Source organism: Stenella coeruleoalba (genome assembly GCF_951394435.1).
Source record: "Stenella coeruleoalba genome assembly, chromosome: 8".
In the NCBI taxonomy this organism is placed as follows: Eukaryota; Metazoa; Chordata; class Mammalia; order Artiodactyla; family Delphinidae; genus Stenella; species Stenella coeruleoalba.
This window is the reverse complement of record NC_137154.1, coordinates 283968-306701: the sequence shown is the minus strand read 5'-3', so window position 1 is coordinate 306701 and position 22734 is coordinate 283968. Positions and strand designations below refer to the sequence as shown.

The window sequence follows — 22734 nt, the reverse complement described above, 5'->3', positions numbered from 1 at the left end:
TACGCGGGACTCTCACTGTTGTGGCCTCTCCTGTTGCGGAGCACAGGCTCCGGACGTGCAGGCTCAGCGGCCATGGCTCACGGGCCCAGCTGTTCTGCGGTGTGTGGGATCTTCCCGGACCGGGGCATGAACCCGTGTCCCCTGCATCGGCAGGCGGACTCCCAACCACTGCACCACCAGGGAAGCCCCAGCTCTGATGTTTTAAGTTTACCAATAGTGAGCCTGCGAAACCCTAGGCCGCCAACCTTGACTCCAGTTAAAGCAGAACCCTAGCCGCCTGCCCCCAACCCCCCGCCCCCTCCCCACCTCGCTCTGTGGCCCCAGGTATGCCATGTGCATTCCAACACATGTGAGTAATAAACCTTTTTTTTTTTCCCAAAGCTTCCTAATGGTCTTTGTTGAAGGCTGCCTTGCAATCACAAGGGCAAGTCCAGCCACGACACTGGTTATGGCTAAGCCAAGAGGGGCGCAAAACAGGTGTGTTACGAAGCCTTTAACCATCTTCCTACTGGTAGACATTTAGATTGTTTCCAGGTTTGGACAGTTGCAAAATGCTGCAAAAAGACATTTTGAACATGTCTCCTAAGCTCATGCATGAATATTCCTCTTGATCGATACACAGAAATGCAGGGGTGTGTAGTGTTTTACATAAGCCAGATGCCACGCTTGTTACCCGAAAGACGTTTCGCCTTGTGGTGAGTGTTGAGCCAAAAGACACAGCCAAGCCACAGATCCGGAAAGGAAGGGTTTATTTCTGGCTGCAAGTAAGGGGAACACTGGGGATCTTCTCCAAAGCAGTGTCTCCCCGCAGAGTCCTGGGTTCATTTGATTGAAGTCAGGAGGGTCAGAAAAGGTCATCTTCACCCCTTAGATTCCGGTAGGTCTGGTGGTTGCGGCTTCAGGCTAATCGTCACCATTGAAACAGAACCGGGAGTCTTTACAACTGGAACATTATTTTTGCTGTTGTTACTTCTCTTGTCTGATTACAGTCGTTTGTTTCTGCGTTCTTTTGTTCCCTTAAGATCATCAATTACTGAGACCTGTTCAAGGGCAAAGCATTGTGGCCCAGCTTAGATCACAAAACGGCTTAGGCCAAAAAATGGCTTCTGTTAAGAAAGCCATGCCTGGTTCTCTCTCCCAGGAAACCTACCGTATCTGCTTACACACTGACGCATTTCATCACAGCCAAGACAGATAGTTTCCATCTTTTCCTGTGTGGCAGCAAAAAGAAGTGTCTCAGATATTCGATTTCTGTGCTTTGGGAAACTCCCACGTCCTGCCTGCTGGTGGGAGGGCGCAGAGAAAGCCCCGACGGCCTCTGTCTCCTTGGGAGTGGTCGGGGCTCCCCGCGCCTGCGCCCGCATCTCCGCCTGACGCCCCCTCCCCGCAAGGTGGCCTGCCCCCGTTCTGGGCGACAAAGTGGAAAATCAAACTGGGACGTCAACTTTTACCCCAGAGTTCAGCGGAAAGCGGCGAAGGCTTAGCTGTGGGCGCTGGCTCGGCGCGCGTCTCAGAAAAAGACCCGGGGCCAAGCCGGGGAGGGATGGAGGGATGTCGGGCGGGCCCTTCCCAGGGTCTAGTGTCCTCCAGCCGGGGTTCGGTGGGCGAGGGCGACCTGGCGCGGGGCTCTGGGCCCGCCCGGCCCCCACTCTCCAAGGCCCCGCCCCAGGACGTGACCCCACCCCCTGCCCGGGCGGAAGACGCAGCTCTGCTCTCTGGTCTGCGGTGGAGGCCCGAGAGGTGAGGTCCGGGGTCGGGACAGGGCGGGAGCGGGCCGGCGAGGGGGGCGCGGCGTTTTGGGGGTCCCCCAGCCGCTGACCGCGTGGCGGACGGTCCCCGGACCCGAGAAAGTGCGGGGGCCGGGGGCGCGGGGAGCCCTCTCCGCGCTTCTGAGTGGCCCGCCTCTCCCTGGAGAGGCCCCGGCCCGACCCCGCGCTGACCTCCGACCCCCGGACACATGCGGAGCCTCGGGCGGGCGTGGAGGGCGGCGGCGGCGGCGGGCTGCTCCGCGCGGACCCCGGCGCGCCCCTGCCTCCCGCCACCCCCCGCGCCTCGCAGAGGTAACCAAGCTGCGCCGGTAGCGGGGGGCGGGCCGCGGGCACCGCTCCAGGGAAGGCCCGGGCCGGATGCTGAGGCGGAGAAGACGCAACTCCTGGCTTCCGGCGCGGTCCTGCGCAGCGCCCTGTCCCCGCACTTGGAAGCATTAATTAGGGGCCGTTGTTGAGATCCTGGATCCGCAACTTGGGGCCTGGGGAGCAGCCCAGCTGGTGGGGGTCCTGATTGCCAGGGAGGCCGTGGGCCGGACATGTGCTTGTTCCTGTCCAGATCAGGCACCGTAACTGGGGGCTTGTGAGGAAGGCTGTACACGCGGCATCTTTGCGGGATGTTAACACTTTTACATGGGTTCTCAAAGGGATCCGTGTCCTCTGGAGGCTAAGACGCCTGCAGGCCAACCAAAGGGATACTCTGGGTCTAGTAAAGTCTGGGGGCTTGGGGGGCGCAGCTGCCGGGTATCAGTTTCCTACTCTGGAGAGGCGAGTCCCCTAATGTCACACTGGATTCTGGGAGGGAGCAGCCGGGGGGAGCGGTGTCGGGGCTGGAGATCCTCAGGGGCCCCTCCCCCTGGTCCCTCTCTCGCGATGACTGAGGGTTCTGAGTCAGGGTTTGGGTGGCCACACCCTGGGCTGGGGGTGGGTGGCAGGCCTGGTTTTGCTCACGTGCTCTGGCCAGTGGGCTGGGTGGTCTCTCCCTGGGATGGCCCTTCCCTGGGATGGTACGGGAAGTGGCCAGTTACCCGTGCCCTCGCCTCAGTTTCTTAGTAGGCCTCTCTGCTGGGACATGAACACGCGAATCCGAATCTTACCTGATCATTGGCACCAGGGGCCTCCCAGGAGGAATGTACCTAGAGCCTTTGCCTGGGCTGGCCCTCCTCCCCGCTGTGGGCTCGAACCAGCCGGGGCCCGGCAGGGGGCATGCCCTCTTCAGCAAGGCCGGGGCTGTGCCAGGCACGGACACAAACATGAGTGAAGCATTGTTCTCAGGAATCTGGGGGTTTCGGGGAACCGGGAACCTCACATGGGTCTGAGTCATCCTGTCTCCAGAGACCTGGAAAGGCATGGCATCCAGGCGTGGGTGTTTACTGAACTTCCTGTTGCTCTTGACTGAAAGCCCGCTCCCTGCCCCACTCCCGGGCACCCCCCAGCTCACGGCTGCCACTGGGTTCCTCTCCTGCTGGCCCCCCCTTCAGGGCCACAGTCGGCACCCGCCCGGGGCTCTGGTTACTCATTTGTTCAGGCGCTGTGTGTGGCCCTGGTGAGGCTTCAGGGCCTGTGACCTCCCATCCCAGACCTGCTGGCCAGAGGCCTCCCTCTTTTCTCAGCCTGCTTGGTGGACTGGCTTCTTTGTGGGCTGGTCCCTGGGCTGAGCCGGGGTTGGGCAGAGGACGTGCCCTGTCCAGAGTCCCAGGCCCAGAAGGGGCTCATGGAAACAGGCGCCCCGGGCGGCCACCCATGAAGGCACCATCCGGCGCGCAGGTCGCTGGACCTGGGGTCCCCGCCCCGCCTTCTCTGTCCTGGCCAGGGCGCTTGTGGCTGGTACCCCTCAGGAACTGCCGGCTGACCACCTGACAGGGCTGCTTCAGGGCAGTGAGGCCTCAGGTGCTGGCATCCTGGGTGTGTCTGGCTTTGTGGATGCCGGCCAGGTGGGGCTGTGCGCTGCCTTCCTGTTCTCGGAGGGGAGAAGTCACAGATTGGGGCCCCTGCGCCCTCCTGGCTGGGGTCTGCACACTGTCCGGGCCCACAGGCGCCACCTCTCCCCGCCCCCCGCCACCTGTCCTTGCTGGCAAGGCAGAGGCAGGGCTTCGGGCGGTGAGCGCCGGTCTCCCCTTCCTCGGGTGGGAGGTGCCCAGGAGGCTGGGGGGTGAGAGCGGCCTCTGTCCCCGCAGCCACGTCCCCCAGCTCTGCGGTCCGTGGCAGTCTTTGCCCGGGAGCCCTCTCCCATTTCTGCTTCTGGAGGCTGACGTGGATAAAGGTGCTGAAGAAGGGAAACAAAGCAGGCGGTGAGGCTGTGGCTTCTCCTGGAATGTCCCCTGGGGTCCTGTTTGGACGTCTTCCGTCCACTGGATCTCTGGCCTGTCAGACCTTGAGAGTTTGGCTGAAATCCTCTCCTTCTCCCCTGCCTGTGTCTAGGCAACACCTCGCCTCCCACCATGAAGCTCGACATCCAGTGTGAGCAGCTGAGTGACGCCCGGTGGACAGAGCTCCTGCCTCTGATCCAGCAGTACGAGGTGGTCAGGTAGGACCAGCCGTGCCTGCGTCCCCGGGGTCATCACCCCGCAGGGGGTGAGGGGTGCTCCCAGGTCACTTCACTTACAGAAGCGTGATGTAAATTTTGTATGATTTTCACGTGGCATAAAATGTGACTCCTTTTGTATTTTGTTCCAACCGTTTGAATGTAAACCCATTCTGGCCCAGGCCTGGTGGGCAGAGCAACCTGGCCCAGGGTCTCCTCCGCTCGTCCCCTTCCCCTGGAAAGGCAGTCGCCACAGCCGGCTCTTGTGGGCACTGCCTGTCCTCTGCCCCTGCCGGGCTGCGGGCTGGGAATCCAAGTCCAGGCTGACTTCTGCTGTTGAGGCCCTCAAACCCGCAGGTTCCTCAGGGCTCACGAGCAAGAGATGAGTGCCTGCCTATCTTTTTTTTTTTTGGATTTAAAAATATTTTATTTTTGAATAGGTAAGACATATGGTACAAAATCAAAAAGACACAAAAGGGAATACAGTGAAAAGTCTTACTCCTGTGCCCAGTCCACTCTGTTGCCCTCTGCATCAACTACCCTTGTTTCTAAGAATTTAGCCCCCAGGTATAATTCCGTAGATATAATGTGAAATAACATATGCACAAGAATGTTCATTACAGCATTATTTTTAATAGCAAAAGATAGGAAACAATGGAAATACCCATTAATGGGGACTGATTAAATCAGTTATGATGTATCTGTTCAGTGGAGAAGTATACGGTTATAAAATAGCATTAGACAGCCCTTGATGTGCAAATGTGTATTAAGTAAAAAAAGTGCAGAACAGCATGCACAGTATGCCATTTGTGTTTCTAATACAAGGAAGCATGTGTATACGCGTGAGTATCTTGGGAAGGGCCAGCAGGAAGGCGAGGGCTGGGAGGAAGAGCAGTGGGAACAGCGTTTAAGAAGGTACAGTGCCCGAAGGGTACACTGAGGAATGGTGAGCTCTCCGAAGTACGGCGTGTGCGGCGGAGCGGCAAGGGCGAGGTTAGCAGATTTCCAATTCTTTTCCCCTCGGTTTTAGACAAATAGCAATAGCAGCGTAGGCTTCACTTTGTTGTATAACCTTCCTTTTTCCCTTAATCTATTTTGGAAATCTTACCCAGGCATTTAGAGACACTTTTTTTTCTTATTAGGGCTCCAAAGCAATTAATTGCTTCTAACCTTTTGTTATTATAAACAATGCTATAATAAATAGCTTCTTACATGTGTCATTTTACTCTTTTTAACACCTTCATTGGAGTATAATTGCTTTACAGTTTCTGCTTTATAACAAAGTGAATCAGTTGTACATATATATATGTTCCCATCTCTCTTCCCTCTTGCGTCTCCCTCCCTCCCACCCTCCCTATCCCACCCCTCTGGGTGGTCACAAAGCACCGAGCTGATCTCCCTGTGCTATGCGGCTGCTTCCCACTAGCTATCGGTTTTACGTTTGGTAGTGTATATAGGTCCATGCCACACTCTCACTTCGTCCCAGCTTACCCTTCCCCTCCCTGTGTCCTCAAGTCCCTGCTTATCTTTCTTCTTTTGAACTTACTTGAAATAGTTTTATGGAATAGGTTTATGGAAGGTTTATGGAAGAGTCACAAAGACAGTGCAGGGTCCCCCGTGCCCCGTCGCCTGGGGCGCTGGTCAAAGCTAAGAGCCCAACACGGCCGCCTTGACTCACGTCACCGGCTTTTCCGTGCGTGTCCTCTCCTGTTCCCGGCTCGTGCGGGACCCGCCACGGCATCATCGCCACGTCTTCACGGCCCCTCCTGTCTGTGATGGTCCCTCCGTCCCGCCTTGTCCTTGGCCGCCTGCCTCTGGGGTCCGCTCACTCGGGCTCAGGTGAAAGGGCCTCTGGCGTCTTCTCAGGGTCGAGTCACACGTTTTGGCCACAGACAACACAGAAATGACGTTGTGTCCTGCCTGGCGTATCGTATCGTGGGAGGTCTTGTCACAGCGGTGCCATGTGGTCACCCCTAATGGTCGCCGTGACCACCTGATGCGGGTGCCTGCCACTTCTCGGCGTGACACCCCTTCAGACTCTGCTCACGTCCTGTTTCTGCTCGGACTTTTTGCCTGTTGATCGTCGCAGCTGTTGGTGGGTTTTTGGCCTGAAGTGTTCCTGGGACTCTGCCTCACTGGGGTGTTTAATTTTTTCATTCCTTCCACATTTATCACTTGTCATTCTCTGAGGAAGAGCTGGCTTTCCTTCCACCTGTATTGACTCAGTGGTTCACTTAATCGGTGGGCGTGATCCTGGGTCAGGGTTTGGCACGTTCCACGCTGGCCTCTCCGAGCCTCTTCAGCCGGGCTCTGCCCTCGAGCTGCCGCCTCCAGGTTTGGTTTCTCTCCTGGGGGTGGAGGGGCACTTGTGCCCCCTGACCGTGTCCCGGGGAAGATGCGGAGATACGCGTCCATATAGGTGCCAGTATCTTAACAGTTTTTACGAGACGATCCACGCGCTTTTTCTCTTTCATTTTAAGATGTGTTGGTTGTGACCCACCTCGTCGAGTTCTTGGCCCAAGAATGGGTCACAACCTGCTGTGTGAAGTGACTGAGTGTCTGTCTGCAGGCTGGACGACTGTGGCCTCACGGAGGTGCGGTGCAAGGACATCGGTTCCGCGCTCCGGGCCAACCCCTCCCTGACGGAGCTCAGCCTCCGCACCAATGAGCTGGGCGACAGCGGCGTGCACCTGGTGCTCCAGGGCCTGCAGAGCCCCACCTGCAAGATCCAGAAGCTCAAGTGAGCCATGCCGGTCACTCCTGGGCTCCGGGCCCTGAGGCACACCTGAGCCCTCTCGCGGCCCCCACCCCGCATCTCCTCCTGCAAGGCCGGCTGCCTGGCCTCCCCCGTGGGGATGTGTGTGGTGGCGGCAGTTCTGTGTCCGCCTTGCTTGGGCTCCGGCAGATGGAGGGTGGCTCGTCTTGCGTGGGAGCCGCAGCCGGCTCGTGGGGCCCGCTGACGGCCACGTGTGTCCAGCCTCCAGAACTGCTGCCTGACGGAGGCCGGCTGCAGGGTCCTGCCCGGCGTGCTGCGCTCCCTGTCCACCCTGCGGGAGCTGAACCTCAGCGACAACCCGCTGGGTGACGCCGGCCTGCAGCTGCTCTGCGAGGGGCTCCTGGACCCGCAGTGCCACCTGGAGAAGCTGCAGTGAGTGTGCACCCCACCCGGGGCCCTGAGGTGCCCGCACCCACCCGTCCCCTGGGTTTCGGCTGTCTGCCCTGGGCAAGCCCCCTCCCCAGCTCATCGGCCAGGGAGCTTCGAGGAGGGGCTCTTCCCTGAGGCTGGGGTTGTGGCCTCTGAAAGCAGCTGGCAGCTGGCCTGTGACCCCGAGTGAGCACACAGACGGGGTCAGCCACGGAGGGAGGAAGCCAAGCCGGAAAGCCCCAGCTCGGGCTGGGTGTCTTTCTCCTGGGTCTCTGGGCGCCCGCCGCCCAGGGAGATGGCCCCTCGGCCGCTGCCGTGCTGACACTGCGAGGCAGCCGTCCGGTCTCCGCAGGCCTCACGGCTGGGGTGGGAAAGCAGACCCAGACCGGTGCCCCCTGGGCCAAGCCGCATTCCTGCGGCCGAGGGGCTGACTGCCCGCCCGCCCCCAGGCTGGAGTACTGCAACCTGACGGCCGCGGCCTGTGAGCCCCTGGCCGCGGTGCTCAGGGCCACACGGGACCTGAAGGAGCTCATGGTGAGCAATAATGACCTGGGCGAGGCTGGCATCCGGGAGCTGTGCCGGGGCCTGGCGGACTCCGCCTGCCAGTTGGAGGCACTCAAGTAAGCTCCGGGCTGGGGCTGGGGGGCAGGGCGGGGGCTGCGGGGGGCGCCCCAGCTCCTAGCGCCTCTCGTGCCCCCAGGCTGGAGAACTGCGGCCTCACGCCGGCCAACTGTAAGGACCTGTGTGGGATCGTGGCCTCCCAGCCCTCGCTGAACGAGCTGGACCTGGGCAGCAACCCGCTGGGCGATGCAGGCATCGCGGAGCTGTGCCCTGGGCTGCTGAGCCCCGGCTCCCAGCTCAAGACCCTCTGGTGAGCTGGCCTCCGGCTGGGCAGACAAAACCTTGGGGGTGGCAGGACGCGTTGGGAGCCTCTCTGTGCTGACGGGGGACTCGCCTCTGTAGGCTCTGGGAGTGTGACATCACCACCAGTGGCTGCAGAGACCTCTGCCGCATCCTCCAGGCCAAGGAGACCCTGAAGGAGCTGAGTCTGGCGGGCAACAGTCTGGGTGACGAGAGCGCCCGGCTGCTGTGCGACAGCCTGCTGCAGCCGGGCTGCCAGCTGGAGTCCCTGTGGTGAGGGGGCCGCGTGGCACCAGGGGATGGGAGGGCCCATGCAGAGGATCCTGGGTGGCCCGGGGGGGCCAGCGCCGGGGGCTGGCGAGGTGCAGGTGCCCTCGGGGGGCGGGGCGGGTGTGCGCCGAGGTGGAGCCACTGAAGACAGGCAGAGACTCGGTGGCGGGGGCGGGGCGCTGGCGCTCAGATCCCCAGGGCCCTCCCGGGGCACCCCAGTGGCGTGGGCCACGGTGGCCCCAGTCCCCGTCTGCCGCCCGCAGGGTGAAGTCCTGCAGCCTCACGGCCGCCTGCTGCCACCACTTCGGCTCGATGCTGACCCAGAACAAGAGTCTCCTGGAGCTGCAGCTGAGCAACAACCAGCTGGGCGACTCGGGCGTCCAAGCCCTGTGCCAGGCCCTGTGCCAGCCCGGCGCCACACTGAGGGTGCTCTGGTGAGCCTGCTCGGGGGGCGCCCCGTCCGCCCGGGCTGAGGGTGGGGACAGCTAAGACTCAAACCCGCCCCCTCGCGCTCCATGATCAGGGCCTGGGCCCTGGTTGCACAGCCACCTGGGGGCGCACCCTCCACCTGACCTCGGCCCTGCCCTCCGCCCAGGCTGGGGGACTGTGACGTGACAGACGGCGCCTGTGGAGGCCTGGCCTCGCTCCTGCTGACCAATCGCAGCCTGCGCGAGCTGGACCTGAGCAACAACGGCCTGGGTGACCCCGGCGTCCTGCAGCTGCTGGGCAGCCTGGAGCAGCCCGGCTGCGCCCTGGAGCAGCTGGTGTGAGTGGCCCTGGGGTGCGGGGGACAGGCGAGGCACACGGGGCGGGGTGGGGGGTGTTGCTGCTACCTCACCCCCTCCCTCCCTGCAGCCTGTACGACATCTACTGGACGGAGGTGGTGGAGGAGCGCCTGCGGGCCCTGGAGGGGAGCAAGCCCGGCCTGCGGCTCATCTTCTGACGCCCCTCCCCAGACGGCCCTCCTCCCACGAGGAGTCCTGGCTTTAACCGAGAGAAGAGCTTAAATCAGCTTATTTTTGGGAGAGCATTTTAGGCACTTTATTAAAACGCTTTTCTGGCAGGAGGGGTCTTTGTCTGTTCTCGTGGTCCCCACGAGGCTCTGGTGTCAAGGGGGTGATGTTTTCGTGAGCACCACAGACGTAGCAGCCTTAGGCAAGTCAAGTCGGGGGTCCGGGCCTGGTGGCGGCTGCGCCCAGCGGGGTCCTCCGTGGGGGTCCGGTCTGAGCTCCCCAGGTGCTGGCGGGGTCCTGCTCCTTGCGGCCTCGTAGGCCACCCCGTCCTACAGGCCTTCCCCGCCTCGGGTCTGTGAGGACGGCATCCCGCCTGCACTAAGGGGCACCAGAACGTGGCCCCTGGCCTCGGGGCCTGGCTCACCTTGGCCAGCAGCGTTGGTCATTGGCTGGCAGCGTGCTCGGACCTCCTGTGTGTGGGCCGGAAAGCCCGGCTGGGAGCTGCTCCCAGGGCCTGGCCGAGCCTGCCGACGGCTGGCTCCCGAGTGCTCTCCTGGTGGAGGCTGGAGCCCTGTGGACGTAAGGGCAGGGTCTGCTCCGTCTCACTGGCCTCGTCTGGCCGTGGGCGGACAGCGTAGGGGTGACCTGTCCTGAGCAGCACGATCAAGGTGTGACACTGGGCAGCTTTCAGAGGGTCGGCGCCTGGGCAGTAACTTCCTGCCATCACGACGAAGCCCTGAAGGTACCCAGGGCCCCCAGAAGAGAGCAGGATTTGTGGAGGACTGGGTGGACCCGGGAGACGCTCCAGGGGAACCTGCACCCACCGTGGGCCAGAAACCGCTCCTGGGGGCCACGCCTGGGACCAGTGAGCAACACGGGCCTCCAGCCCTGCAGGGAGAGCACAGGCCACAGGAATGAGGTAATCTGGGACCAGAGCGACTGAACCCTGTGACGCCGAGAACCCCGGGTGGAGGTGGGCAGACAGGACGCTTGGTGTCTCCGCAGTGTTGGGACAGGCGTCGGCCCTAAACCCAGATCAAAGGTGACACTCGGACAGCAGCAGGTGGGGCGGGGCACATTGAGGCCCCGGGTCACACCCCTGACGTGAGGAAGCCCACGGAAGCCAGAGGCTGAGAAACTCAGCTCAACAGCACAACGCAAGAGCAGCGGGTGGGGTGGGGGCACAGGCACGCCGCTGTCCGTCCTCACAACCGCCGCCCTAGGTTTGAAATTCTCCCTAGAAATAGCTGCGGGAAAATAAACTAAGGAAACAAGTCCACCACCAAGGCCCTGGCGCTCTGAGAGGCCCTGCCCTTGGGAAGGTCGGGAGTGTCACCCTTGCTCGGAAATCAGGGCGCTTCCCTTCGCCGGTGCATGTGAAGCCTGAAGACGGTGTGCCGTCACCCACACCCCGCCCAGAACTAGCTCCCTGGGACCGGCCCGAGGGGCGGATGCAGCAGGAGGCGCCGGGGGGCCGGCGACCCTCGTGCCCTCTGGTCGTCTGCCAGGATAGGTGTCCAGCCCAAGTGGCTCCCAGCTGCCCTCTGGGCGGCACAGGGTGGGGCAGGGGCGAGGGGCAGCGAGGAGCTGCGGAGCTGCAGGCCGTCACCGTGGCTTTTATTTGTTCTGTTTGCTCGTGGGGGTGACCTCAACCCTGGGCCACAGAGACCCTCCCTCACGACCCACCCTCCTGACGGCGGGCACCAGGCCTTGGAGTCTCTGAGTCGATGTGCGGGCAGCCCTGTGCACGCACCTCCAGGTTGGAGGGTCAGATGGAAGCTCCCGAGGAAGCGGATCTGCCCTTTCCCAGCCACGCCAGGGCGTCCCTGGACGACTGTCCTTCACACGTGCCGCCAGAAGGTCGTGGGGGACCGGCGGGGCCCAGGGAGCGGAGAGGGGCACCGAGACGCTGCTGCCTGGGCTGGGCCGTCTGGGCACCAAGGCTCGGGGTGGCCAAGGCGGCGGGCTGACTGCACAGAAGGGGGACCAGCCGGCCCAGGGCGAGCCCCAGGGCCTCAGGAGCACACGTGCACACACACACGCACCCACACGTGTGCACACACCACACACACGCGCGCGCCCCACCCCACCGTGCACGCGGGAGAAAAGGGAGATAGAACCTTGAGGGCTGAGGCCTGCTGGAAGGCTCCTGGCGGGAACCGCAGAGGGCGGAGGGCGCCGGGCCTGGGCTCTGCAGGCCCAGCCACAGCGTCAGTGCGGTGCTGGCACCCCCTCCCTCTCGGCCTCCTCGGGCCCCGAGGGGTCGTCGGGCCCTGGTGGGCGCCCGTCCACGCTGCCGTCCGCCCTGCCCTGGTCGTCCCTGCCCTGCTGCTTCTGCCGCCGTGTCTCCTTGTACCTCAGGGTGATGTCCCTGGGGACAGCGGGGGCTGCGTCACCACTGGCTGGCCCACGGAGGTCCCTGGACACTGCCCCGCAGGGGAGCTCAGAGCCTGGGGTGGGGAGGCAGGACCACCGGGGCCACGGCGCTCACCGCAGGAAGAAGCGCCAGACGGTCCAGGTGAGGGCGAGCACGGAGCCGAGCGTCCAGCACTGGGCGATGTAGAAGGGCAGGGACAGCGTGAGCGTGTGCGGGTCGTACTTCACCACGATGAGCAGCTCCGTGACGGTGATGGCCGCCACCAGCCAGGCCTGCTGGCCCAGCTTCTTGTGGAGCTTCCTGCAGAGGGAGGCGGGTGCAGGGGTGAGGCTCGAGAGCGCCCGCCCCCGCGCCCCCCCCTCCACGGCCCAGGCCCCACCCTGGCCCTCACGGGTCGTCCATGAAGTCGTAGATCTCCCGCATGGCCACGCCGCCCACGTTGACAAAGAAGACTAGCCGCAGGAGGACCAGGTAGTGCTCGGGGGGCATCCACAGCACAAACTTCAGGTAGAAGGTGTTCAGCTCTGCCAAGAGAAACTGGGGGCAGAGGAGGGTGGAGGGCGCCCGGGGCGGGGAGGGCAGGGGCATGCAGGAGGCCACAGGCCTTACCACCAGGATGATGCCGCACACGGCCAGCCAGCGGCGCAGGCTGGAGGCTGGCTTCCACTCGAAGCGGACCCAGCTGTAGGGCGTGAACTGGAAGACGATCCTCTTCATTTTGCCCCTGGAACCGCGGCCCGTCAGCCCAGGGCAACGCCCACCGGGCACACTCGACCCCGGCCCGCGCCACCCACCCCCCGGCCCCCCAGGTCTTTTCCTGGACTGTTTCTCTACTTCTTCACAGAGGGAGGCGGCTGGGAAGGGACGATCCCGAGAAGGGCCAGCAGGGAGTAAGAGGAGCCGGCTGGATGGGGACGGGCTGACGTCCCGGCCGCCACGAGGGCAGCACCCAGGGTCACATCCTCGGTGGAGTTTACAGAGGCAAGATCCTCGCCTGTAGCACCTCACGAAAGGACCTCGCGGCGGGGGGGGGCCTGCAGGCCCCACACTGGGGTCAAGGCCTGTGCGGGGCAGGGCTGCTCTCTAGACGTACTTGTAGGTCGGAATGTTCCAGAGGCCCTGCCACTTGTACGTCTTTAGGGACAGCCACTCGAGCGTCTTCATGCCGCAGTAGATGCCCAGCCCGTTGCAGACGAGCACGTCCATGATCCACTGGGGGCGGGAGCCAGGTGGGAGGGAGGTGGGTGCCACAGGCCCCCAGGTCGCACGGCCCTGGCTGAGGGGAGCCCGTGCCGCCCGCCGCCCCCCGCTGTGGCCGGGACGCAGAGGGCGGCACTTACGTGGTCCCACCAGCACTCGCTGAAGTTGGGCAGCTGATGCTCCAGGCTGTACTCCAGGAACTCAAACATCACGCTCACGATCGTGCACATCCACCAGTCACGGATCATCAGGGTCTGCGGGCCGCCAGGACGTCAGCCCCCAGGGCGGGATCCCCCAAGGACAGCCCGCCCCTACCCCCGCCCCACTGCCCTCAGGCGGGGCACGGCGGCAGGGCAGCTGTGGCTCCAGCCGCCCCAAGTTAAGACTTTGAGGGCTCCCCTGGTGGTGCAGTGGTTAAGAATCCGCCTGCCAATGCAGGGGACACGGGTTCGAGCCCTGGTCCGGGAAGATCCCACATGCTGCGGAGCAACTAAGCCCGTGCGCCACAGCTACTGAGCCTGTGCTCTAGAGCCCGCGAGCCACAACTACTGAAGCCCGCGTGCCTAGAGCCCGTGCTCCGCAACAAGAGAAGCCACCGCAACAAGAAGCCCGCGCACCGCAACGAAGAGCAGCCCCCGCTCGCCACAACTAGAGGAAGCCCGCGTGCAGCAACGAAGACCCAACGCAGCCAAAAATAAATAAATTAAATAAATAAATTTATTTAAAAAAAAAAAAGACTTTGAGGCAACTTGCAGGTATGTCGACGACTTGTGTGTCCAGGCCTGAGGATGCCCAGGGCTGGGTGGGATGGGGGCCGGGGGCCCCCCGTGGGTCTCTCCCCTTTGCTCTCCAGCGGCCACCGCAACGCCCAGGACACGCAAGGTTGGGTCAGGCACCCCCCCAGCTCAGCAGCCCGCCTGTCCTGCACCGCGGCCGCAACCCACCGCACGGCTGGAAAATGGCCCAGAGTTCAGGGCGGCTCCGAAACCAGGTACCCCGCCCAACGAGGAGGTGCCTACCTTCAGGTACCAGCCGATGAAGTGTGCGGGCACAAAGCCGTCCAGCTTGTCCTGTGGGGCACAGAGGCAGGCCTCACGCTCGGTCCACCATCGTGAGCTGGGAAGGGGCCCCGCCGCAGCCAGAGGCATCCCCGCGTGTGGGCGGCATGGCCCCTGGTACCCTCATCCCATCCAGTCCAGAGTGACTCGGGTCCCAGAAGCATCCATGCCTGGGGCAGCGCCGAGCTTCCCGCGTGGGAGGTGGTGGGGCCCCCGTGTCATGAGGCCGGCCGTCCCCCTCCGGGCACCTACCCAGACATTGTGGAAGGGGTCGGTCTTGTTGTCGGCATCATAGATGAGGCAGTTTCCCCCGTAGTCCCTCTCCGGCAGCGGGACCCCCAACCTGGGGTCTACGTACTTCAGAAACTGGCGGCCGTCCTGGACGGTCTGCAAGGGCGGCGGCATGTCAGTGGGGCAGGGTTTGGGGTGCGCAGACAGCACCCACCAACCGCGAGGGGAAGCACTGTCTCGGCATCGCCCCCACTTCAGCCGGGCAGAGCGGGGATGTGCCAAGTCCGAGGATGTCCTCACGCCCCCATGGGACCCCAGGACAACACCACGTGGCGTCGCAGGGACACCTCCCGTGGGAAGGTGCTCAGATCACCAGTCTCCCCACCTCTCCTCCCTACGTCCGGTTCGGGGTCCAGACCCCACACCGAGGAACAGCACAGTGGGACACACTTCTCCAGGCGGCGCCCGGACAGCCTCTCCCAGACGCCAGCGTTAGCCAAACAGCCCTCCAGCCTCGGCACAAAGTGGGCTTTTGGGGGCGCACCCTGGCAGAAGAGGACCCCCCCCATTCCTCCCTTCAGGCCCCCGCTGGCTGCCAGCTGGGGCCTTTGGTCCACAGGAGGCACCCTGGGACACCCGTCATCAGGACCCTATCCCCTCGCTCCTGCCCCGAGTACCAGCGAAAGGGCACAGCGGGGAAGAGGCTCTAGGCTGGGGTGACGAGACGCGGTCCGTGGGGTGTGTGGACAGATGACACTCAGACCTGCATCTTGTCACATGACTGAGGTGACACCACGAACAACTGAACCCTCCCCGCCACGTGTGCCCTGGTCACACGGGATCTGAGGGCGACACCGCTGTGTTCCTGAGTCAGGATGGCCCCACGGGCTCTGCTCCGGAGCCAGGTCAGTAGGGGCTCAGATCCCTGGACACTCAACCCTCAGAGAAGCGAAAAACAGCACTGTAACGAGTCTCTGTCTCAGGGCATCTGAGGGCTGACGTGACCCAAGGAAGTCAGCTCCGGTCCCAGCTGAGAGCTTGTCACCCAAGCCCAGAGGGCCAGACCATGAACCTCCACTCCAGCAAAGGCCAGGGAGGCCGACTGACCCCTCGTGACATGGCTCTGGGAGAGGACAGCAGCCTGGGCAGGGGGGCCTCCCAGAACCGGCCACTTATAAGTCTGCAGACTCACTGGTCAGGACCCACAGGGCTCCGCGCTGCTGGCCGAGAGAGCCCACATCTTGGTTCCTAAGAGCATTCATTCTCCAATAAAGGAACCAGGCTCCCTGGAGAAATGGCAGATTCCAAGATGGGCTTGGAATGTCTTCTAGCACCAGAAAGGAGGGAGGTGCTCAGAAACCCAAAACAAAACACCAAGAACCCACGTAGGTGGGGTATGGGAAAGCTCCCAGCAGCCGAGGCTGGAACAGTGGGAGCAACAAATCAAGTACTGAATTGTAACCCAAAGGATAACGTAGATACCTACCCACGAGTCTGCGCTGATGTAAGAAATGACCGAACACATCAGTGAGTCAGAAGAGACAAACCTCCCACACAGAAGGTTTCCCATCGGATTGCGGAGCTGCCTCCGCGCACTCCGCAGGGGGCCTCCCTCCCGAGGGCGAGGCGTGGAGGGGACCCGACAGACACACCTCTGCCAGGGGGTCGGGGTCAGCACCGACGGTCAGAATCATGTGTCAAACCCCCAGCAACCCTGATACCAAAATCAGAAAAAGACATTCCAGGCAAACTACAGGCAGTGTCTCTTATGAACATGGATGCAACAATCCTCAACAGAACACCAGCAAAGTGAATCCAGCAGCGTATACAGAAGGCCACACACCACGGCCAAGCGGGCTTCATCCCAGGAATGCTAAGCTGGTTCAAAATGAGAAAATGAATCAACACAAAACGTCACGTTAATAAAGGGAAAAAACCACGTGATCATCTCATTTCATGCAGAAAAGCATCCAACCAACAAAATCTAATACCCTCTCATGAAAAAAACACTCAACAAATTAGGAAGAGTGGAACTTCCTCCATTGACAAGGGGCATCTGGTGAGGGCTGAGGGCTCCCCGCTAAGAAGTGGGGGACAGTGTGAGGCCAGGGACGGACAGACAGACACTCAGGTTGGAAAGGAAGAAGTGAACTCCCCCTATTCCTGCACAGAGACCCCCTCAGGAACCCCCCGAACAGCAGCAGAGCTGTGGGAACGAGTGAGTAGGCACAGAGGACCCAGACCGACAGAGCAAGCAGGCTGCATGTCCAGATGCCAGTGACCAGCAGACCAACACGAAATCAAGACGGTCCCACTCAGGACAGCATCAGAAAGAGTGAGATACTCAGGAATACACTTAACAAAGGAAGTGCAAACATACACTCCGAAAACCACACAATGTTGCTGAGAGAAATGAAAGACCCACGTGAGGGGAGGGTCCTGTGCTGCAGAGAAGGGGAAAACCTGAGAGGAAGTGTGGGTTTTAGTTAATAATGATTAACTGTAACAAATGCGTCATATTAGTGTAAGATGTTCATAACAGGAGACCCTGGGTGAAGAAACTCTCTGCACTAACTTCACAATCCTGTAAATGTGTCTTAAAATAAGAAGTTTATTTTAAATAAATAAAACAAAACATGAACCATTTAAAAAAATCAACCAGAACAAAAGCTGATCTCCCAAAAAGACATACAAACATCCAACAAGCACATGAGAAGATAGGAAAATGCAAATCAAAACCACATCAGGGGCTCCCCTGGTGGTGCAGCGGTTAGGAATCCGCCTGCCAACGCGGGGGACACAGGTTTGAGCCCTGGTCCGGGAGGATCCCACATGCTGCGGAGCAACTAAGCCTGTGCGCCACAACTACTGAGCCTGCGCTCTAGAGCCCGCGAGCCACAACTACTGAGCCCACGTGCCACAGATACTGAGCCTGTGCACCTACAGCCCGTGCTCCGCAGCAAGAGAAGCCACGGCAATGAGAAGCCCGCGCACCGCAATGAAGAGTAGCCCCTGCTCGCCACAACCAGAGAAAGCCTGTGCGCAGCAACAAAGACCCAACGCAGCCAGAAATAAATAAATAAATTTATTTTTTAAAAAAAAGAAGGAAAACCACGAGATATTTTACCACTTCACCACCCCGCCCCCCCCAAAAGGAAAATAACAAGTGTTGGTGAGAATATGGAGAAATTGGAAGCCTGGGCACTGTTGGAGGGACTGTAAAATGAGTACAGCCGCTGTGCAGAATAGTCTGGCGCTCCTCTAAAGGTTAAACAGTTACTCAGCAATCCCACTTGTAGGCATGTCCTCAAAGGAATGGAAAGCAGGGACTGGAACAGATACTCGCACACCCACGTTCACAGTCACCAAAAGGTGGAGGCAACCCAAGTGTCCATCCATTTGAGTGGATACACAAAATGTGGTTTAAACACACACTGGAACATTACTGAGCCTTAAAAAGGAAGGAACTTGTGACACAGGCTACACAGGGTGAACCTTGAGGACATCACACTCAGTGAAATAATCCAGTCACAGAAGGACTAATCCTGTCTGATTCCACTCCCTAGGGGTCCCTGGAGGAGTCACATCCACAGAGACAGAAAAGTAGACGGTGGGGCCCAGGGCTGGGGGAGGGGAGGGGAGTGAGTGTTCATGGGGACAGAGCGTCCGTTCGGGAAGACGGAACGTTCTGGGGATGCAGGTGGGGAAGGTAACACGACCATGTGAATGTGCTTCGTGCCCCGCCCTGTGCGCCTAGAGATGGCTGAGATGGTAAATTTTATGTTATGTTTTTTACTGTAGTTAAAAAATACTTTTAATTAAATACACTGCAATAAAACCAAAAAAACTGCACAGTATTCTACATACACGTGTGTGTGCACACATGCATGTCAAACTGAACTGTGACCACTCTGTGGAGTGCATTGATATCAGTTTCCTGGTTTGATACTGTCTTACATATATATATATGTATACTTTAAATTAAAGTATAGTTGACTTACAATATTATGCTAGTTTCAGGTACACATACTGTCCTACATTTGTGCAAAATACTGAGGGCCTGGGTGAAGCAACACAGGACCGACCTGTACAATCTGTTCACAACTTCCTGTGAATCTACAATCGTTCCAAAACAAAATGTAAAAAGAAATTCAACATGAATAAGCAATCTCAGTGTAAAATATAAAAGCAGGTAGGTTTTAAAAGGAAGTATAGGAGAAAATCTTAATAAATTGGTGTTGGACAAAGAAGTCTTAGATATGACATCAAAAACACAAAAAGAAGAGACATAAGGACCGCCACTGCTGAAGAACGAAGGCCCAGCACATCCAGCAAAGGACCTTGTAACCAGCACTAAATAAAAAGCTGTCATAACTCAACACTACAAAAACAAACCACCCGATTTTTAAAAAGGGCAAAAAATAAACACTTCACCGAGGAGGATGTTTGTTTCATGGCTCATATATGCAGGAGAGGTTGGTCAACATCGTCAGCCACTCCAGAAATGCAATGAAATCCATGAGACACCGGCCAGAATACAAGACCCTGGTGATGGCAAGTACTGCCAAGGATGAGAGAGGGTGCTGGCGCGACACAGCTGCCCTGGGCGTGAGACACCTAACCTATGACGCAGGAGTCCCTCCAGAGTGTTCACCCTCAAGAAATGAAAGCTCAGGTCCACACAAGAGCCTGTACCTGAGGCTCAGAGCAGCTCCACGCACATCTGCCCCAAACCAGACACAACCCCAGTGAATGGACAGATGGCGGTCCCTCCACCAGGAACCCCATCCACGATAAAGAGGACCGGCTGTAGGTGCGCACGGCTTGGTTGAGTTTCAGAGGCAGTGAAGGCCACGCTCTGCACAACTCCACTCACACGAGACTTTCCAAGAGACAAATGGCGGTGACTCAGGGACAGATGGCGGCTGCGAGGCCTGTGCGAGGCCAGGGCCACGGAGGTGGCACCCGAGGGGGGCTGGGGCTCTGTGCCTAACTGTGGTGTCCACACAAACACAAACAGGTGTTACAGCTCCCAGCCCTGCACGCCTACCCGAAATGCAAACCTTCCCACGCGACGCTCAATCACTCAGCTATCGCTGACTGTTTTGAGATGTGAATACTGAAGACCACCCTCAAAGGCGAGCTCCATAAGTCCAGCAGAACAGGAGTATCAGTCAGACAGATGTTAGCGGCAACAAATCCTGATCCAAGATTTACCGAGGAGCTAAGTTTCCAACCTCCACCCCAACCCCCTTGCAGAACGTGTGACAGAGGGAGAAAAGCACACGAAGCCACAGCCGGTCACCCGCAAAACCAGAAGCGAGGCCCATGGCGACTGGGCCCGGGCCCACTGCCCACTCAGAGCGCCTGTGCTGCGGGGTCAGGGGCGCCCCCTGCGAGGGGCTCAGCCCCGCTCAGATCTGGAGCACCCGCCAGGCGTCCACGTCTGAACCCATCGTCCCCCGGCCACGCGGCAGCTGCGCCCAGAGGTCCAGGCCCGCTGAGAACGGAGACCCTGCCGCAGGCGATGGCTGGCGCCTTCCCACCCCTACAGCCCCTGCCCCCTTCGGGTGGGGTCCAGCCTCCTACCAGAGCCCTGGGGGCTGATACGCAGAGCGTTCTGTGCCACCTCCACTTTCACAGTTCACCCAACCAAGAGACCCGCTTACCTGGAAGAGTATAAAGATGAGCACCAGCTCGTAGACCACACTGACGCAGAGCCAAAACCTCCAGTAGGCTGTACAGACACGGAGAACACAGCGGCATCAGGGGGCGCCGCCCTGCGGCCCGCGGCCCCGCCCCACACAGCTCCCGCGCGCGGCCTCTGCTCGGGGCCCTCAGGTCCCTGGGAGAGACTTCAGAAGCAAGCTCTAACTCAGGTCTGAGCACAGTTTCTCTCTGACTGTTCTTCCTTCCTTCCCTTCCATTCCCGTCCCTAATCTTTCCCGCAGCACAGAAGGCCCGCAAACCACCAGATTCGAGCAGTGACAGCAAACATCCTTGTCTTGTGTTTCCTAGGTATGCTTCTAACCTCCATCAAGTAAGTTTGCAGGGTTTTGGTGGATACCTTTCGTCACGTTAAGAGAGCCTTTTAATTCCAGTATGTTGTGTTTCTATCAGGAATGCGTACAAAACTTTATTCTTCTGCATTTACGAGGATCCATTTTTTTCTTTAGTGTTAATGTGATGAATGAAATTAACGCATTTCCCAACATTAAACCATCTCTGAATTCCTGGGATGCCAATTTGTTTTAGGAAACTGTCTTAAGTTTCAATCAGCACTTCTGTCCCTCCGGTGACTACACTTGGCGGTTCTATATTATATACTTTAAAGTTGCTGAGAGAGTTGATCTTAGATGTTCTCACCACACACACACACACACACACAAAAAAAGTTGAGATTACATGAGATGACAGAGGGGTTAACTAACCATACTGGAGTATGCAATACCCATGTATCAAATCATCACACGGTACACCTTAAACTTATGTTACGTGTCAATCCTATCTCAATAAAGGTGGAAAAAAGAACGAACATGTCCCTCAGAACCCCTCTCACTGGCCGGGACTCCTCTCTCTCACCATCTGCTTTCCATACTCTCAAGTCCCTGGGGGATGAGATAACAGGAAGGGGAAGGTCTAGAACTGTCCTAAAAGCCAACGGTAACTTCTATCTTCCAAGAATCTTCAGAATCCTGTTTAATAAATGCCTAAGGGCACTTCCCTGGTGGCGCAGTGGTAAAGAATCTGCCTGCCGATGCAGGGGACATGGGTTGGATCCCTGGTCCGGGAAGATCCCACATGCCGCAGAGCAACTAAGCCCGTGCGCCACAACTACTGAGGCTGTGCTCTAGAGCCTGCGAGCCACAACTACTGAAGCCCACCTGCCCCAGAGCCCACGTGCCACAAATACCGAGCCCACGTGCTGCAACTACTGAAGCCCGCGGACCACAACTACTGAAGCCTGTGCGCCTAGAGCCCGTGCTCTGCAACGAGAAGCCCGCGTGCCGCAACGAAGAGTAGCCCCCGCTCGCCGCAACTAGAGAAAGCCCGTGCGCAGCAACGAAGACCCAACGCAGCTAAAAAACAAATAAATAAATAATAAAATAAATAATAAGATATCTGCTTACCCTATGCTTATGTCTGTGAAGAAAAAATAAACCACCAGCCTACTTTTAAAAGCTAATTCACCTTGAATTAAAAAAACAAGCCGTGCTCACAAACTGGAGACACACGGCTTGGCCACGGCTCTTCCACAGCTATTCCAGGATCTGTGACAGCACCACGTGCTCTCCCGCCCCCGCTTCAGTGCGGACCCAGGGTACAGGCAGCCGGGCAGGTGAGCGGCAGGGGTGCGGGGCCTGTTGTGCCAGAAGAGGGTGAGAACTGCACACACGCCAGGCTCCGGGGCCAGCCCGGCACCCTCAGGCCTTGGGCCTAACCCGCTTGCCGGGGGAAAAACCGCCCCGGAGACTGACGAGAATCCAGCCTCGCACGGGCAGGAAATACAAACGTGGCTGAGTTCTTGGGAAGGTGGGCTAACGTGTTCCGAGACAACGGACGTAAACAGCCGAGGTGACAGGCTTATTCTTCGTGCCCTTGAAGACAGGAAAAACCTGGAAAATTCTCCCTGGTTCAAGGCTGCAGCAGCAGGTCGAGGGCTGTGGAGCAGGGACTTGGGGCGGCCGAGTGTGGCTGCCCAGCTGCGGGGACGGCCGCCTCCTCCCATGAAGGCTGCGCTGTCCCTGCCCCAGCCACCCCCACTCTGCTCAGACTCCCCACCACTAGAACCCCGCAGAGCCCACCAGGACCCAGGCCTGCCGCCCCCAAGTGGCCAGCGGGTCCTCGCCCCTCCCCACGGCCAGGGTCCCCACACCCTGCTGCAGCTACGGCTCTCCGCCAGCCACCCCGGAGGCTCCTGAGCACGGGCTGCCCTGCTCCCAGACCCGCACTCGTATCTTCTGCCCGAGCAGCAGCTCCGGCCACCTCAGCAGCACCTGCAACGTCCTCGTCTACTCCAGCTTCTGCAGGGAGCCGCTCACGAGGGCAAGGGGGCCTCTTCAGTGGCAGCCCCAGCTGGAGCTGCAGCCAACTCGTTTGCAAATACAGCAACGCCCCACACAGGTCGGCTGTCTGCTCCCCCTGTGGCTACCTGAGCCGGGCCCAGAGGAGGGCGGGAGGCACGCAGAGACCCCAGGGCGCCTCCTTTGTGGAGTCCGTTCCTGCCAGTGTGCACACGTAACCTGATTTGAGAGGCTGAGGACCTCCTGCCAACTACCAGGTGAACAAGCCACCTGGACGGTGCTCTGGGGCAGGTCCCCCCGTGAACTAAGCCGAGACTGGCAGAGA

The 22734-nt window shown here is 59.8% G+C and overlaps 2 protein-coding genes across 9 annotated transcripts in view; one reads left to right on the top strand and one right to left on the bottom strand.

The window, feature by feature from the left end:
• Nucleotides 1-1621: 1621 nt before the first annotated feature.
• On the top strand, nt 1622-9629 carry RNH1 (ribonuclease/angiogenin inhibitor 1). Of its 2 annotated transcripts, none has more exons than XM_079929407.1 (10): nt 1622-1740; nt 4188-4293; nt 6860-7030; nt 7268-7438; nt 7885-8055; nt 8136-8306; nt 8399-8569; nt 8830-9000; nt 9162-9332; nt 9422-9629. In XM_079929407.1, the coding sequence occupies exons 2-10, from the start codon at nt 4208-4210 to the stop codon at nt 9507-9509; spliced, it is 1371 nt and encodes a 456-aa protein (XP_079785533.1). In that variant the 5' UTR covers nt 1622-1740; nt 4188-4207; the 3' UTR covers nt 9510-9629. The 2 variants fall into 2 exon arrangements, with proteins under 2 accessions (XP_079785533.1, XP_079785534.1); XM_079929408.1 differs by lacking the exon at nt 1622-1740 and adding an exon at nt 3957-4057.
• Nucleotides 9630-9744: 115 nt separating this feature from the next.
• The window catches only part of PTDSS2 (phosphatidylserine synthase 2), a 29875-nt gene continuing 16885 nt past the window's right edge, over nt 9745-22734 (bottom strand). For 2 of the 7 annotated variants that reach the window (XM_079929403.1, XM_079929404.1), the window contains 9 exons: nt 20055-20122; nt 14407-14541; nt 14116-14166; nt 13237-13350; nt 12990-13108; nt 12506-12620; nt 12288-12433; nt 12011-12196; nt 9745-11890 (listed from right to left, as the gene is read on the bottom strand). In XM_079929403.1, the coding sequence (XP_079785529.1) occupies nt 11731-11890; nt 12011-12196; nt 12288-12433; nt 12506-12620; nt 12990-13108; nt 13237-13350; nt 14116-14166; nt 14407-14541; nt 20055-20122 (1094 nt within the window). In that variant the 3' untranslated portion in view covers nt 9745-11730. Of the gene's footprint in view, nt 11891-12010; nt 12197-12287; nt 12621-12989; nt 13109-13236; nt 13351-14115; nt 14167-14406; nt 14542-20054; nt 20123-22734 lie in introns of all 7 variants that reach the window. The other 5 variants (XM_079929405.1, XM_079929406.1, XR_013829455.1 and 2 more) reach the window with 4 other exon arrangements.

Coding starts and splice junctions, on each gene's coding strand:
- RNH1 (XM_079929407.1), top strand. CDS start 4,208: ATGAAGCTCGACATCCAGTGTGAGCAGCTGAGTGACGCCCGGTGGACA. Junction 4,294..6,859: donor CAGCAGTACGAGGTGGTCAG/GTAGGACCAGCC, acceptor GTCTGTCTGCAG/GCTGGACGACTGTGGCCTCA. Junction 7,439..7,884: donor TGCCACCTGGAGAAGCTGCA/GTGAGTGTGCAC, acceptor GCCCGCCCCCAG/GCTGGAGTACTGCAACCTGA.